The sequence below is a fragment of the Sceloporus undulatus genome, chromosome 4 (genome assembly GCF_019175285.1).
Source record: "Sceloporus undulatus isolate JIND9_A2432 ecotype Alabama chromosome 4, SceUnd_v1.1, whole genome shotgun sequence".
NCBI lineage: Eukaryota > Metazoa > Chordata > Lepidosauria > Squamata > Phrynosomatidae > Sceloporus > Sceloporus undulatus.
The window spans coordinates 87,412,274-87,430,345 of NC_056525.1; the positions used below are offsets into that span (position 1 = coordinate 87,412,274).

The window sequence follows — 18,072 nt, forward strand, 5'->3', positions numbered from 1 at the left end:
TTTAAATCAAAATGGAACCCACAGTCAAGAAATCAGTTTATGGTAAGCTACTCACTCATTAAGATATATCATTGAATATCAGAATTGTACATGTCATGGCTTGGTTTTTTTTTTTAAAGCTATGTTTGTTTTGATTGTTGTAAGCCACTTTGAGTCTCAGACAGGGAAAAGGCAGGATGATCAGCAGCAGCAGCAGGAGGAGGATTTCTGTGTATGTTTGTGATATCTAAACAGGCCATTGTGAGCTGCCTTGAGTCCCATAGGCAGGATATAAATTAAATTAATAAAATAAATAATGTAGAAAGATGACAGAAGGAAAATCAATTCATATGAATGTGCTACAAGAGGACAGTTCTACAAATAGCTTGGACTGCTAAAAAGATAAATAAATTGGTCCTAGGGCAAATCAATCCTAAACTCTTAACCTGAGGCCAAAAAGAATGAAACTGAGACTATTATACTTTGGACACATCATAAGATGACATAACTCATTGGATAAAGTGATAATTCTCAATAAATTGAAAAGCAGTAGAAAAAGAGGAAGACCACATTACAGCTGGATTAACTCAAGAAAGGAAGCAAGGCCCTTACATTTGCAAGACCAGAGCAAGGCTGTTGATTACCAGGGCTCTTGGATGTCTCCAGTTCATGTTGCCATTAAGTAGAAGCTGACTTAATGGCAAATGACAACAAACCAGAGTATGTGAGGAAATTTTAATTGATATCCATTTAATTGTGGGGAATTTAATTGATATCCAGTTAACAAAACACCTAAACCACTCAAGGTACCCATTTAAGGAGAACCCAAACCATTCAGATGTATGTGTTGATTGAATGCTTAAGAATTCACTTAAAACAACATAATGGCTCTAAAGAAAGAGACAAAATTCTGCTTTAATAGAAAGATGAAGAAAATAAAACAGCACATATTTTCTATGGAAAAAAATGCCTCAACAGGCTTTCCTCTCAGGAAAAAAAATCTATTTATAGCATGTGAATTACATCTACCTTTTCACAGACCCTTCATAGTGAATGTATCAAGAGCCCTCATATGTAAACACCATTCAGCTAGGGCCTTCATAAATGGAATTTCCCTTACCCATGTTCCATGCAACTCTAGGAGCATTTGTTACAGCGCTTCGTACTGAAAAATGAACCACGATAGGCAAGCTGCTCATGAAGAAACTATCAATTGCTTGAAATTCAACCTAGGAAAACAAGATTAATTCAGCACATTTGTGACTGTTGTGCTGAAGGCACAGAGTAGCTTGAGAGCATGTACAGTGCGAAAAACACTCAATTTTCATCTCTCACCTCATAGTTCTGTCTTTCAGAATGAGAAATACTGGAGGGTTGGAAAGCAATTTTCATATCATACAAATCCTGCCAGGTAAAGGAAGTTATGCTTTTTGACTGATCTTCCAGATGAGTAATATATCCCTGAGGAGGAGGCTTAGTAATGTTGAACACCAGTCTTCCTCTTTGGGTCTCTTCATCTACAGCATCCAAAGTCACTGTTGTAAGAGGAGTAAGAATAAACTCATCTATTTCCAAGATGAACATGGCCATGAATGCAGCCTGAGGTTTTCCATTTGGAATAGCACCTTTTATCTTTACAGGAATCCATACATTTTCTGCCTACAAAGGAAAATAATTCATAGTCACCACAGAAGGGACAAATATACATTATTTCTCAACAGCAGCTGAAGTCCCTCTCTCTCTCTCTCTGAATTGTGAAAAGTGTTGAAATATCTATCAGGCATAAAATCATAGAGTTGGAAAGTGCCCCAAGGATCATCTCCTCCATCCCTTGCCAGAGCAGAAATGCACATCTTGTCTGAATTGTTGGCAGTTATTAAATTCCACAGCCTGGGATTCAAATAAGAAGATAACCAATAGGCTGTGTTTCAAAGTAACATTTGGAAGAATTGCTCCGCATGTCTAGGTAATCCATCCACTCCTCACTTGATTGTTATTCACCTGGCAGAGAATGAGGTACAAGTAGAAGCAGACCCAGTCAACACAGAGATAAATCCCACTGATTTGATAAGTCTAAGTCTAGTTGAGTACCAACAGGATTCAAGAGTAAATCAACCAATAAATAATCCTACTATTTATTTAACAAATTCAAAATCCATAAAATAGCAATACTTTTATTGGCCAACCAAAATGCATGAAACATGTGATGCAAGCTTTTCAAGCTCTACTGGCTTCTTCATCAGGCAAAAGACATTTAAAAAATAAAGAGAGAAAAATAAAGGAGTCTTGTAGGCTTGTGACTCAACACTGATACTTTTCTTTCCTTATTTTTTGAACTAATATTTTTTCTAAAACTTTGATCATGTGTTTTGTGCATTTTGATTGGCCAATAAAAGTATCATTATTTGGGGTATTTTGCTTTGTTCTGGTGCATGGCCAGCACAGCTAGCCCTGAATATATTTACACTACTTATTTATATTAAGCATACACATGCAGGATACATTCATAATCACAAAACCAGGCAGACCTTACAGCAATGAAGATAAGCTGCATGGGCTGTAATTTTGAAAATAGCCATTATCCTCAAAACTGAAAAATTCCTTTTTCTCTCTCTGGTATTATCACTCAACACACATCAAAGAGAACTGTTGGAAATTCAGTTGACAAATGGTCACTGGGCAGCCTTTACAGAATAGTTTTGATGAGCATATGTGGCATCATCACTGGACTTGATTCTAAGGCAGTATTTATTTATTTCCAGATTTCTTTTAACAACCTGATGATTTCTGGGGGGGGGGGGGTGTCCCTGATACAATATTTGGTAGCTCAAGATAGCAGTTGCATATTTTATGGAATTCAAAAGATTTTAGGTTCCACTCATGAGATCTGTCCGCTTGTTAGACATGGAACAAAAATATTCCAGTATTTAATGTAGAAATATGCATAAATGTAGCAATATGCATTTGTTCTAATGTTCAACCACGTGGCCATTTTGCCATTACATCAGTGTGCAATTATCTTGATCTTATGAAAGAATATGTGAGAGTAAAGATGGGGAAAGTAGAAAGCCATATGGGAAATATGATTAATTACATTTCCATGATGCAATTCTCACCTGTAACTGAAATCTGCTCTTTTTTTCTCTGATTTCTACTTGAATTGAGATATAATCCTTATCAGGTGATGGAGGACTGAGGTGTTTGTACCTAAGACCCATCTCCAGGAAGTCTTCACAACTCATCTTTAGATCACGTATTTCTTTCAATCCTGAATGACAGGCCGCATTGTTGGGACAAGGTAATTTGGATTCTCCATCTGCTCCAAAACAGGGAGGAAAACAGACCTTTACAATGCAAATAATCATAGCTTCTTAAAAGATCTGCCCTCTTTGAAGCAAAATTAATTTTACAGAAATCTACACATTTTAAATAATAAATAAACCAGATTTTGAAAGAACTAGTAATTTAAATTTGTACAATCTCACTACCAAGATTATATAGTACACAGTGCAGACTTCACCTCAGCGTCAATTCACTTGGCAATTCTAACACACTGTAAGTCTGAATATATTAATAAGTATGGGTACATATGAAGGGATTCGATGGTTTATAAGTACCCTGGTGTACTGAAATCACAGTTCATCACTTCCTAGATCTCTTCTTATTTCTGAAAGGTTTTCAAAATATCTAAATATTAATCATGACCCTTATGCCATAAAGGTATTGGCACTGTATGACTAGCTTCTCTCTCTCTCTCACTCTCCCAGTCCCATGTCTCCCCACAGGCTGCATTGGAAGAGATGTAATATCTAATTATCGTTGTTGCCAACTTTCAGCCATTTCAAAAAAGTGTTGTAGTGGTTCAGAGGAAATGTTGCATTTTGTACCACTTTTGGCAGTTTAGGAGCAAAAGATCACTAAACAGATCTATGCAAATGATATTTCTTTTAAGCAGGATTGGATTGGGGGGGGGTCTTGAGAAAGTCATCAGGAAGCCTTCAGAATCTTTGAAAGTTTGGCACAATTTCTCCATCCCTGAACTAGACACACAAGATAATCTTATCTACCGTACTCTAAATCTTCTAGTTGATATGAAGAATTTATTTTTTCCTGTTTTTAAAGACTACTTCCCTTCTTTTCTAGAATGAACCTGTTCCCTTTCACCCTAAGTTCTCAACCCTCAACTCATCCTCTTCTCTCTCATCAGTGGAAATCTAAATGACTAGAACTTGGATAAAGGAGTTTACATACATACATTTAAAAAAATAGTAAGAAAAACGGAATTTCCATATGAAAATATAAGATAAAAAGGAGAAGAAAATAACCTTTCTTTAGTTTAGTGGGCACTCGTCCATCTTCACTTTTATCTGTTTTAAGGTCCTCAGCAATTAGTTGACCAACAGCAGGAAACTGGGATTCAGATGACATGATCCTTACTGTGCAGGCTTTACCAAACCCATTATATTTAAAACTCAAAATGTTTCTGTCAATGGGCTGAGAAATCCCAAAGAAATGTGGAACTTCTAGATGAACTTGTCCAAATTCAGCAAGACTTGATGTTGGGCTTCTGATCTTTATATTAATAACAAACTTCTCTACCATAGTCTCCAGTGGTGTAAACCTGACAAATGAGAAAGTTATTTTTCTTTGAGTTTACATTGTTTTCCATATGTTATATACTTTTTGATTTTCAGAGAGAAAACCAATTGGTGAATTATGCTTGAATATAATTTGACTAATGTTTATCAAAAGCTTTCTTCTGAGTGAATTTAAATAGAGCAATCACATTATTCAGACTTTAGTGTCAATTCCTTTTGAACAATTACTAGAATGATGTGGTTTCTCATAAAACAAAATAGCTTATAAGCCACTGGTTCTTAATCAGGGCCATAGTGCCCTGTCAGCAAGTGATCAACAAATCTTGGAAGAGAGTCAGAACTCTTGGATAGAATTTTGGGGGTTTAGGCAGCATATTCTCGCTATCTGCAGCATTTTCCAACATCCAGCAGATTCATGTTTTAGAAATCTTCTCATCTTGCCTTTGGGATAAAATTCTAGTTCTAGCTGCCACTCCTTTAAAAGAATAACTGGCACACAGCAGAGAGGATTTAAACAGAAATGCCTCTTCACAACTTGAGGTGAAAAAATCAACAGTAAGTTATACACCTTCATCCATTTATAATAAAAATAAATTTGTGTGATGAACTTCCAACGCGGGGGGTAGAAGATATGGAAGAAACAGGTTATCAAAAAATGCTAGCTGGACTCAAAATAAATTTTGGATGAAGACATTAACAATAAACACCTCCTTATTTCAGAGCAACAGACCATCAACAAATTATGTATTGCTGTAAATCTGTATTTGTGTAAATCCATGTTCTTGTTCTTGTGTCCCTTCAAGTCATTATCGACTTATGGGGACCATAAAGTGAACCTATCTCAGGTTTTCTTGGAATGATTTGCTCAGAGGGGATTTGCTTTCTTCAGAGGCAAATCCTGATCTCCAGAGTCATAGTCTAATGCTTAGACCACATGATGCTTGCTGTTGTAAAAAAAAGAAAAAGGAAAAAAATTAAATATAGTAAAAGTTTATTAAAAACTGTGAACATACCTATATACCCTCAGCATCACAGTGTCTTCTTTAAGGAGTGAGCATCCATTATGAACGTATTTCACTTCATTGGGTAGAAAGTGGCAATGAAATACCTGATAAGGGAAACAGAGAGCCATAATTAACAAAATGAACTTATTTAATAAAAAATTATAGAATAGAAATGTTATTTCTACCCTGCCTCTCCAGCAGGATCAAGGCAGCTTACAATACAATAAAATATAACAGTAAAATACAACAATGAAGTAAAACACAATAGAATACAGCAATTTAAAAAATAAAGCCCATTATCCCTCCCTCCAACTAACAGCCTATAATTCACAGAAACAATAATAAAATAACATCTAGATGAATTAAAACAACTAAACAAATGACAGAGAGATGGGCACCCATTGTATTTCCAATTTCTATGTATGGTTGTGAATGCTGGACAGTGAAGAAAATCAACTAATTTGAAATGTAGTGCTAGATAAGAGTTCTATGGATACCTGGACAGTTTTTTTAAAAAGTAAGTGGGTACTAAAACAACTCAAGACTGAACTTTCTCTAGAAGCCAAAGTGTGACAGTGTCAATTCAATTATCTTGGTTTCTAGAGAGAACTAAATTGATACTATCATACTTTAGACATATCATGAGAAGACATGACTCACTAGAAAATAAAACAAGGTAAGGCAGAAGACGGTAGGAAAAAGAAGACCACATTACGGATGGATGGATCAAGGAAGCCACAGCCCCAAGTCTGCAATTCCTGAGCAGGGCTGTTGATAGGGTGACCTGGTGGTCTCTCATTCAGTTATAACAACAACAAACTGATGCCCTTTCGTGTGCAATTCTCAGTAGGCTCTCTTTATTTTCTACTTCAGATTCTCTCAGGTTAGCTTGCCTACCAGTCTTCTCCACACAGTCGTGTTCACTTTCATCTCACCCCATCACTTTCTTCAAGCCAAATACTACTGGGAAAAGAGGAGTGATGCTACCAAGTGTCAAGCTGTTTCTGCTCCCATGGGAAATGAGGGAGTAGAAAACCGAGAGATATATGCCCAATAATAGCACCTATGAAAGGCATAGTAAAATCAATTTTCAACAAATTTGCAATTTGCTTTGCTTCAGGTACAATGGCAAAATCAGTGGCAGAAGAGATAAACTGCCATTGATTTCAGTTAAAGGTACCTTTGTCACCTTGTCCCAGAACTTTTCTTGATTTTTCTGTCTTGTTAAAAGCAATCCTACTTACATGAACCCAGCTCTTAAGACTACACCAGATCAACTCTCAAACAGCTGGAAGCTTTCTTCACAGTTTTTCCTTGTTTCCTTCCCAATCTATAAATGTAGGGATGCAACATTTTTGCTTCATTCTAGCACATTTTCAAAATTCTAATATTTCCCCCCATAAATTTCACTGTACAAGAGTAAAACAGTTTTGTGCAACTGCAATGATTTCTCATATGTTACAGTGCATTTGAAAAAAAAAGTTTGCACAAGACCCATTGAATGTTTCTGTAAAATAGACTTATGTGCAAAAGCCACCAAAAACAACAGCAGCTGTAACAACAATAACAACAAGGAAAACAAAGGATCTTGTCTTTCAAACCTTCCCCATTAATGGGAAAATCTTTCAATGGCTGATCGTTTTTTTCTGACAACATGTCTCAATGTGTTGTGATTCCCTTTCTTGTCATGGATTAAAATATTTACAAATATTATTTGCATCCCCCTCCTGCTGTTGCTCTGCCTTCTTGTCCTTGTTATCTTCTTATGATATAGTTCCAGCTGTTACTCAGGCCCTTTACAGACCAGCCTGAAAGGCCAGCCTGGGGGCAGAGTCAATGTGCAGTGTCTTGACGACACATGCCCGACTCCACCCCACCAGGGTGCCTGATGCCGTGAACAGATGGTGCGCAACATCATGACACACCTCCAGTGCTGCGTCATACAGCCGCATTTTGCGGATCCTTTTTGCACCCTCCGAAGGCCGCCAAAAGGGGGGCTGTAGGCCCCCCCTTAAGGGCGGTCTGTAGAGCCCCTCAGTCCTCCCCTTCTCCTTCTCACCCCTTTGCCCACATGCAGTAAGAAGTCAGCAAAGGGTACCCTTTGACTCTTACAGCCAAAGAGAAGTAACTTAATTGCTGAATGGTTGGTTGCTTTCTCTAAAGATGATGGAGCTTCAATCCATTTTGGCTAAACCACTCAGGCAAGTAGCTATTCTGGAATACCAGGGGCTGGACTTCTTTTCCTTGGAATAAAAATGTCACACCACATCTCACATAAATCCCTGATACAAGGCAAGGTAGTATCTTCACAGCTGGAAGGCATTGCCTTCCCCTTGTGTTGGTGGCTACTGTGAGATGACAAAAGTGAATGGTTTACATAACTAGTGGTAGTAGCCAAGAAGTGGAGGGAGCAGTCAGAAGCAGCAGGGAACAAGCAGGCTGTCAATGAAGGTTAGTGCTTTAATTTGTCTTGCGTTAAGGCTGGATGTGCATATGCTCAAGGACAACAGGTACTTTTATTCTTAGAACTCACAACTGAGCACACCATACAGCCAAGTGAGGGGATGCCTATTACCATATCTAGAGAACTGCTATACTGCCCCATCTGGATAAGTTGTGCTGGAAGGGAAGCTGGCAGAAATGGGGGTGGCTGAGTAAATGTACAGATGATCCATACATGATTAACTGACTTGGAAAATAAGCCAAATTATTTCCTTCACTTAAAGAATTTGTCTCATTTTTAATCAATCAATTGGCCCATCCATCTGTGGCTTTTAAGCTATCTTTTAATGCTTATACTTTGCTTTTCATAGCTTACACATAACAACACTTTGTGAAGCCAGTTTGATGGTGTGTGAATGCAAGTAGCATATAAAAACATGGTTAGAATTATCCCAGAATGTGACGTGAGTGAACGTACTGTATCAAAACCATAACTAACTATGGCCCCATACAGACAGGCCAAAATAAAGCTGCTTTGGGTCACTTTGGAGGTTTGCTGTTTCAATTATGTATGCGTCCTAAGAGTTCAGAAGCTGAGCCAAAGCTGTGCTCCAGTCCTTAGGACTGGATCATGGTTTTGGCACAGCTTCCAAACTCTTCATTGAAACAGCATACCTCCAAAGTGACTAGAAGCAGCTTTATTTTGGCCTGTCTGTATGGGGCCATAGGTTTCATTCAAACTAATTTTAATTTCATCTCTAATCAGATTTTTTAAAAGAGAAACTAAAATAATAGTACTTACCTGAGGTGTCAGTTTCCCAACTCTTTGCATCACTGGCTCATTTAAAACCACCTCTACTTTGCAAGAATCTCTCTCTTTAGAAATGTTGAACTGTAGCTCGTTTTCAGTTATATATGCAACTCGTCCTCTTTCAAGGCTAATCCCTTTATTCACCAGGACAAGTTTGGCTACTATTAGAGGTTCAAGATTCCCCAAGAGAATAAGAACAGTCAAAGCCAGGAATACATTCATAGTTTCCATCTTCTTGGTCCTTCTATTTTCTTTCAGTCATTAAAAACAAATGTTCAAAATATGGAACTTCGTATCACTGTTATTTAAATATGCTTTGACTCATTTTCATTTTCTAACTCAAAACACAGTTACTTAATTGTAATGTGTTTTTTGTTTCCTACAGAAGTTCAGCTCTTACAAATCACAACTGAGGGATTTACACATGATGCTGAAAATAATAAATGGTTCAAGATCCTTTTCTTTTCTCAGCAATATTCAGCAGAGAGCAAATGTTCCAGTATCATTGAAAGCAATCAGAATTAACCTGTATGGAGAGGGAGAAAGAGACAAATGAAAAATAGCAACTTATATTGTTAAGAAGTAGTTTTGAAATATGCTGGCTGCACAGTATACAAAATTACTCTTTGGTCTGATCGATAAGTTACCTCTCACTGCTTCCTTTTCTTTCAATTTGCAGTCTCTTCTCAGAGTCTTCTCCCCACTCTGTTTCATGTTGATTATAAACAATGAGGGTTTTGTTTGGGGACTATCAGCAAACCAAACCCAGCAAGTCAGAGCCACATAGCCAACAACATGCTGGAGGGAAGAACACATACAATACTGTATAATGAAATATAAGGAGAGGATGGAAAAGAAAGTATAAAACCTATGAAATGGTACAACAATAATGCCATCTTCAATGGGATAAAGAAAGGTAGTATTTCCTTAAAAAGAAAGTTTTATAGACTAGGTTTTTAAAACTACACCTGATCAGTATGGATCAACTGCAGCTTCCTCTAGATGTTGGGCTGCCATTTCCATTTATCACTGGCTATTATGGCTATGATTGGATGGGAACAGCAGTCCAGCAACATCTGCAGGAGCGCATGTTCCATATTCTTGGGTCTCTCCCATCAACCAAAAACTTGCTGTTTTCTGGGAAATCCAAACGCAAATGAACTAATTAGAAAAATATGGAATGAATGCAGTACAACCATTGCATTTGTAAAATGTATTTCTGAACTCATTTTGAAAGGCCCCCTGCATTGCAACCATAAGAGGCTTCTGATTCAGTGGACAATATGTAATAAAAAAGAATACCTGTAGGTAGAGGAGGTTATTAGACAGCAGCTGCAGACAGGACAATTCAAACAGTGCAGTTTCTAGATTATTTTGGAAGCTATGTGCTAATATTAACTAAATTATATTCATAATAAATCAAATACTTGCAGATCAGTTTTTAAACCAGCAATTAGAGTTAAATGCCCTTTAAGTATTTGTCCACATTCAGCAGGAGTTGAACTGGCAACAACCTGAAATAAGCAAGTTGTCAACCAAAGTTTCCAGCCTGGGCTGGAATGCAGCAGAATCATAACTGATATAACCTGCTTCGCAAGATGTTCCTATCTTCTCTCTTGGACACACATGGTTATTTTATGTGTAGACTAAAATCCTATAAAACTCCTCCTCTCTATAATTTGATACACTTTTATAGAATATTTTCTATTTTTAGAGCTTTCCAAGAAGCTTAGTTGAAACTCTTGATTGTGTGTGAGAGAGAGAGAGAGAGGGGGGGGGGCTTGCTAACTGGATACAAAATGGCAGAGAATTACACTGGACATTATCAGACAAGGGAAATTGGAAGTATAATCCAATGGCAATCCAAACGCAATCATAGGGTTTAACGTTTTTGCGTGACAGACTACCACATGCAATTTTGGGCAATGGGAAGTCAGTCCGAATGCAATCATGGGGTTTCACATTATTGCGTGAGAGGTGATCACACCCAATTTTGGGCAATGGCAAGCTATTTTTGGGCAATGGGAAGTCAGTTCGAACACAATTCGAATTCATGTAAATTCGCTGAACTAGCAAATTCATGTGAATGCGTTCTGGCCCCACTTTCTTTTCATTCGAAATTAAGAGAAATTCCTCATGTGTGATAAACTCCAAAGTCTGACTATTAAGAATGGTTTTGTTCCTCTGTCATGCAACGACAAAGCTATCTGAAGCTGTGGAAACACAGGAGCATTCCTTACTGAGAATGTCCCACTGGAGATAAGACCAACCTGGTCAAGACTACCACAAATTATGCAGTCAGGTTTCCCGCACTTGGGGAAATTGCAGGGGTCAGCATACCCAGAGTGTGATGGATAAGCTTCACCCGGGGAAGTTGCCTGTCACTTAGGGCGACCATATGGATTTTAGAGGGGGACTTTTAGGTAAGGAATATAAAAACACTGAAAAGGATTTCAGCCAAGTACTCTATTTAGTGTTAATTTATAAGAGGTGGGGTAGAAAATAAGAACTAGAAATGGACAGAACTGGCAGTTTCGATTAATGTTCACACTTTCTGAGATTTGCCAAAAACTGCATCAAGAATTTGTAGGCTTATAGGGTATTTTTTTAAAAGTGCATATTTTTAATATTTAATAGGATAAAATGTGCATAATTGAAAAATATGCAGAAACATTCTTCAGTCAAATAAATGCACAAATTAATCATGGGAAATTTTGTTAAGTGTGCAACGTTCAGAGTAGGATGAAAATATACAGTCTTGTCACTTAATAGTAAAAAATGATGGGAAGAAAATATGAGCAGGCAGGATTTGGAGAAACTCAGTGAAATTAAAACAGAAAGTAAGAAAAGCCTTCCACATTGGCAATGCTGGCTGGAAACAGTGGAGAATATAAGGCAGGGTGTTTAAGAATAAGAGATTCCACCATATATACTCAACTATAAGTCGACCTCATGTATAAGTCAAGGGCAGGTTTTGGACCCAAATTATGGATTTTGCTATGACCCATGGATAAGTCGAGGGTAAAATTTAGGGTCATGTAACAAAGAATGTAAAAGATGAAGCAAAAGAAAATGATGCCCAAGAACGTACAAAATTGCATCAGGCTTAACTGTCTTGTGCTCACCCTAAAGGCTGGATGGATAAGAAGAGGGGAGGGAGGATGCTCAGTGCTACTAGGACAGATTGCACTCTTGCCTTTCACTAGGGATGGTTCCTTGAAAAAAAAGAGTTAAAGTACTGTACTTACAATGACTTGTGGATAAGTCGACTCAATTTTTTGGGGTCAATTTTTTGACCAAAATTTCTAGACATACATGAGTATATACAGCAAACATTAGGAAGAATTTCTGAACTGTAAGAGCTGTTCAACATCAGAATGGATGTTCATCTCTCAGTAACGGTTTGGTTTTATATTTCTGCATGCAGATGGCCCCTGTGGTCTCTTCCATCTGTAAGATTCTATAATTCTGTGTCTTGAAATTATCAGGTTGAAAAAGTGTTCATTAGAAAATGCAAGCAAGAACTGAAATGTTAATCAACTCTTTGGCTATTGTATGGCTAAAGTTGTTCATGAAGCCAAGAGTGCCACTGTATGGGAAGTAGCTCTTTTAAAAAACAAAACAAACAAAACATTATAATGGCTTTTGTTAATAAGGAAGACTGATGCTGACATAGCAGGTCTCTTCTTAACTTCTTAGGTCATTTTATGTTCCACAAACCTTTCTTGCTTGTCAGAAATAAACTACAGAACATACTTATATAATATTTGAAATACTGCCTGCTGTCATCATTTATGGGATAGCATAAGAGATTATTTTCTCTGATGTTTATTTTATTCTCAGAATAAATAAAATGCAGACTGGTTGTTTATTTGGTAAGACTTAATAGTAATAGATATTTAAACTGTAACTACTTTGTAGTTCAATTAAATAACTAATTTGCAAAACTATCCCAATTAACACATGTCAAAGAAAATCCTTTTTGAATCTACAGTCATCCCTCCCTGTTCCTGGACTTGGGATCTGCAGTCTTGATTACTCATGGACAGCAAGTGGGGAGGGAACAAAATGGAGCACACACAGGTCCACATACAGAAATGCAGCCATTGAAATCAATGGGACCCAAATACTGGCAATTTTTACAATTGGATGGGGGGGGGACAGATCCCCCATGAATTAGAAGGCACGGCTGTATTTCTTTGTTGCTGCTCTTGTTGTTGTTTTGTTTCTTTATGATCTGTAAGTATTGGAAATATGTCACGATTCATTAGGTAACTGATTTCAGGTATACAGCAAACTAACATAATAGCACTATTGAGCCTTGGTTGTGCTGAATCTAAAACCCTCTTATACAGCTTAACTACCCCAGAAGTACTTGTGGTAGAGCATGCCTATGGTTGCAGAAAACCAATGACCAATGCAAAATTAGCGATCTTCAGCACGTACTACAGACACAAATCATGATTTACCAGAAAAGTGGTAAAAGTGACAGGTATATTTCAGAGGCAGAGATAGAAGATGGAGCTGTTCCAAACTCATCCTATCCTGATTATATATGGCAGTGCCATTCAGTAATAAATGAAAAAATATTTTAGTTATCTGAATGAAAAGGAATCAAGTTGTTTAAAGTGTTCTGCTGCTTTATCTGAAAAGCTGTCTTAGTGCTAGAATGAAACCTGTGTTTCCTCTTCCTTCATTTCCTCTCCTAGTACAGCCACATGCCAGTCTATTCTGTCCACCAATTCTGTTCTTATCTCAAAGAGACAGTTTCAGTCTACACTCACTGCCAGAAGTGCCACTGTTGCCCACCCCCCAAAACATCTCCTTGTGTGTACAGCTAGCCTTCTACCACCCACCCGGTCTGATCTTCTATGCTAAAAAGAAAAGGGAATAAAAAAGTATAAGTGTGATCATGGCAGGCACTAGCTCTGCGTAAAGACAATCCAGTGGCTTGGAGGAAAGGGGTCTTTGCAGAGTGGAAAGATGAGCAGTGCACAGCAGCAGATGGAGGAGATGCAGTCACAAAGTTTCATGAGTAGCCAAGTTGACTGACAGATGCAACACACACACAGTAGTAGCAGCAGCAAGCCAGGCAGCAAGAGACCTCCACTGTTTAAAAAAAAAACAAAACCTGCTTCCCTCTGCCTAGTGGCATGTATGGTCAGCTCCAGTGACACTCCCTATTGTTTCATTGGTGCTAAGCATGGTCTTTTGACTGTTTATCATAAAACAATGCCATGCCATGTACAGCAATTTGAAAAACCCAGGCCAATTAATGCCCAACACCCTCTCAAAATGATATGATATCAAACAAAACATTTAAAAGAGAAGGTAGGTCTGGGGGGGAGGGGGAGCCAAGACAGATGAATGCAACTTCTGGGGGTGTTTAAAATACATAACATATGCCTTTTATATAACTGTGATGGGGGGGAGCATTCCAAAGTACAAGCACCGTGACAGACAAATTTGCTTCTGGGTCACTGCCAAACGGTAGTCTACCAGACATGATATCATGGGAAAGATCTCCCTGGGGGCCTTAAAGCCCCTAGGGACTTACTCCTTTAAACATCCAGATTTATTGGGAATTTTATATGTGAACAACAAGAACCTGAAGATGGTTCATGAGCCTTTTTAAAAGAAAAGTCCAGCATGTCTTTTTAGAAATCCATGTTAGAATTGTGGTTAGCCCTTTCAGTGTGGTATAGTGGTTTCACTACTGGACTACAACCTCACAGACCATCCATAGAAATCCACCTGGTTGCCTTGGGCAAGTCACACACTCTCAACCTGAAAGAAAGGCAAAAGAAAAACCTCTTTGAACAAATATTGCCAAGAAAACCCCATGATAGTTTCACCTTAGAGTAACCATAAGTAAGAAATGACTTGAAGGCAAACAGCAGCAACAATCACCTTTCATTTTTCCCTCACACCAGAACCATTTTACAGAATGCTCTAGTATAGATAGGTGTGTGATACCTTTTGACCATCCAGGTAGAAGTTTTTGTCTATAACTACCATCAATCCCATCCAATATGGGCAATGACAAGGGATTGTTGGAGCTTTGCTCCAAAATATATGTAAGGCTAAAAGGTCATGCTTTGCAAGAGAATGGCTATTCCTGCTAAATTCTAAAAGATTAATTTCTCCTTTTTGAATCCATTTTTTTTTCTCAGTGGGGATGGACTCTGAGAGTCAACTGATTTTGCAGGCTTGCAGGTGTTTCTGAGAAACAGTGTGTATTCAAAAAGTTCACGTTTAAATATGTAATAAGATACCACATGTGTAAGGGGGGGGGGGCACAGAAAATGTATTTGAGTTTATTGAAAATGTATTCAGGAGATAATGGGGCAGAGCCTGAGAAGATACTTTTTAAAATGTGACTTTGTAAAGCACAAAATTAATTTGTTACTGTCAATGAAACAGAAATAAAGTAACTTATTGTGTAATTCACGGTTTTTTATTGTTCCCGTTACACTTTTGTTTTTGAAAATGTAAAAAAAGTAAAGTGGCAGGTAGCACCTTTACAAATGTGTTTACCAGATGTACAGTATCTACTAGGATTCTAGGTGCAGAAGCAGACAAGTTTCAGTCATTTATTGTGAGACCATACCCCCATTGAGGTATTCTGTCCAACTGTCACCAGGTTCTGAGTGTCTATGCCTGGTAATCGGTAAACAAGACAAGGTGCACCATTCTCCCCACCATCCAACTATCTCCCTGCCAGAGTATTGCTCTCTTTCCAAACTTATTGTGTTGAGAGATTTCAACATACAGGTTAAGGCCCCCTCTTGGATTCAAGATTCAGTTCAGGATTCACAGCTACCATGTCAACCATGCACATGTCTCACTTAACATATGGCCCTACTCAAGTGGCAGGCTACACTTGTGATCTATTTTCTACTAGCCAGACTAAGGATGATCTGTAGGTAGAAGTGTTCAAAAGATTTCTATTGTGGAGAGACCAAGGTTTAGATTTTCTGAGACTCCTAACATCTGCAGGGATGGTGGCACCCACTAAAATGCTCCATCCTCAGTCTAATGCAGAGATGGATGGCCTGTGGTGGTGGGTTCAATCCTCCAAGTATCCTGAGGTCTAATACGCTCCCCTAGCCACACATAATTGTCCACACCTCACCTAATGGATACAGAGGGATTCCTGAATGTTTTGGTGATTATCCAGCTGATAGCACTGGTGAGTCTGTTGATGTCTTGGTTATTTCTAAGGCCCCATTCCCACTGGCCCATTTACCCTGGATGGAACTGGAAAGATCTGGGTCCCTCCTCCCGAATCTCTCCGGAAGCAAGTGCCCACTATAATTTACCTTAATCGGGGAAATTTAACCCTGAATGCCATTGCAGCTCTTTGCAGAGAGTTCACATTGGCAGGTACTGGTTTAAAAGAAGGCTCCTTTGCCGTCAATCAAATTCAGTTCCGCTTTTGTGAAAGGTGACGTTTCCTACAGCAATTGGGCAACCGGATGGGTGCTTCCCCCCTCCTGTTTTTTAAAAAACTGGCGGCAGTGTGTGCATATTCTGTCAAATTTAAAAACCTCCAGGTGTGTGTGTGTGTGTGTGTGTGTGTGTGTGTGTGTGTGTGTGTTGTGTTTATTTGGTCATTACAGATTATGGATCTTCCTCTGCCTCTGTTTTCAACCCCAAAATGCAATCTAATGTCATCTCTGCATCCTCCCTCCTTGCAACCCCAGAATGCCTCATACACATACAATAATAATAATAATAAATTCCTCACTTCGGAATGCCATCTCTGCATCATTTGCTTTCCCTCAGCTACCCCAGAATTCCTTACAGACACATACAGTAGCAAAAGCATTCTGTTTCAATTTGTCAAATTGAAAGAGAAACATTTGTAACATTTGCACTGTAGCATTTGCATATAAAAAATAATTTAGAAAAAAAAGCCTCTTGCAAAGTGAGGTGCTGTGCTGGGAGCAAGCTAATGAAAGGGAAATGTAGCACAAGCACACACATTCTATCTATATATGTATCTACCTGTATAAAAAGTATTCACATAGTCTGTCATAAAAATACAAAAGAGAGAGAGGGAGAAAGCTGCCTGCAAGAGTGAAGGCATGTTCCGTTCCCTGCCCTCCTTCTGACCTAATTCCCTCCCCTGAACTTGGCCCTTCACTCTGCTCCTTCTTCCTCCTCCTTCACGATTCTGCCCTTCATGGTCCCCTTCTTTCCCCTGGGTCCTTCTTCCTCCTCCTCCTTCTCCTGATTCTGCCCTTCATGGCCCCCTTCTTTCCCTCGGCTCCTTCTTCCTCCTCCTCCTCCTCCTTCGCCCCAATGAAGGGGAGGCATGTTCGGCCCTCCACCCTCCCTCTGACCTAAATCCCTCCCCTGAACTTGACCCGATCATGATCAAGGACAAGTTCATATTTGCCGGACCCAGTTTTTCTCAAAAGATACAGCTTAAATTTCGCTTTCAAAAGATCCGCGCCAAGGGGCATTTGCGCCTGAACGGGTGTGAAAGCCTCATTTTCACTTGTGGAAGGATCGGGGCCAATACGAACTTCCTGAGGTTAATCTGGGTTCTGATCCAGGGTAAAAGGTAATCTGAATGGACCCTGTGTTCTTTATAGGCTCCTTGGCTTTCTGAGGAGCTTAGAATAATAAAGTGCTTGGACACCTGAATAGGGCAAAGGTGGAGAAAGACTCTGACTGCACTGGAACCAGTTTTACAGCCTACTCAGTATCACATTGGCATAATCTTGTCAAGTGTAGTTATTTCATGTAGTTAAGGGGCTATTACATCGTAGATCTCAGACTGCTGAGTAGGAACCTTCAGAAATACAGTATCATAAATTTGCCAAAACCTTTAGCAGAGAAAATTGCTTAGATCCATCCTGATCTGAACTCCACATTGAAGGTAGAATTTGTGGAGGTAACTGAGACATGAGTACTTGTCTGGTTTTGATTGATATGTTTCAATTAGCTCTATGTGATGATGTGAGGAAGCTGCTTGGAGCAGTGACACCAACCACTTGTCTGTTAGATCTATCTTTCCCCTTTCTGATTATAGCTGCCAGAGGAGGACTGGACAATTGGGTGGCAAAGGTTGTAAATGCTCTTTTGAAAGTGGACTGCATTCCAGCTCTCTAAAATCAGCAACTATACAAGCATTGTGATGAGTACTTTGTGGGACTTTTGCTCCTAGATAATTATCAGCCAGTTCAAATCATCTCCTTTTAAGTAATGTCTTCAGTATATAGTAGCC

The 18,072-nt window shown here is 38.7% G+C and overlaps 1 protein-coding gene and 1 pseudogene across 1 annotated transcript in view; both read right to left on the bottom strand.

Moving 5' to 3' along the window:
• LOC121927983 (FRAS1-related extracellular matrix protein 1-like) overlaps positions 1-9,572 on the bottom strand; it is a 161,333-nt gene extending 151,761 nt beyond the window's left edge. The window contains 7 exon segments of the mRNA XM_042462124.1: positions 1,100-1,208; positions 1,315-1,638; positions 3,096-3,295; positions 4,305-4,600; positions 5,591-5,685; positions 8,826-9,360; positions 9,482-9,572. Coding sequence (XP_042318058.1) covers positions 1,100-1,208; positions 1,315-1,638; positions 3,096-3,295; positions 4,305-4,600; positions 5,591-5,685; positions 8,826-9,065 — 1,264 coding nt within the window. The 5' untranslated portion in view covers positions 9,066-9,360; positions 9,482-9,572.
• Positions 9,573-11,086: 1,514 nt separating this feature from the next.
• LOC121930183 lies at positions 11,087-11,227 on the bottom strand (annotated as a pseudogene).
• Positions 11,228-18,072: the final 6,845 nt, after the last annotated feature.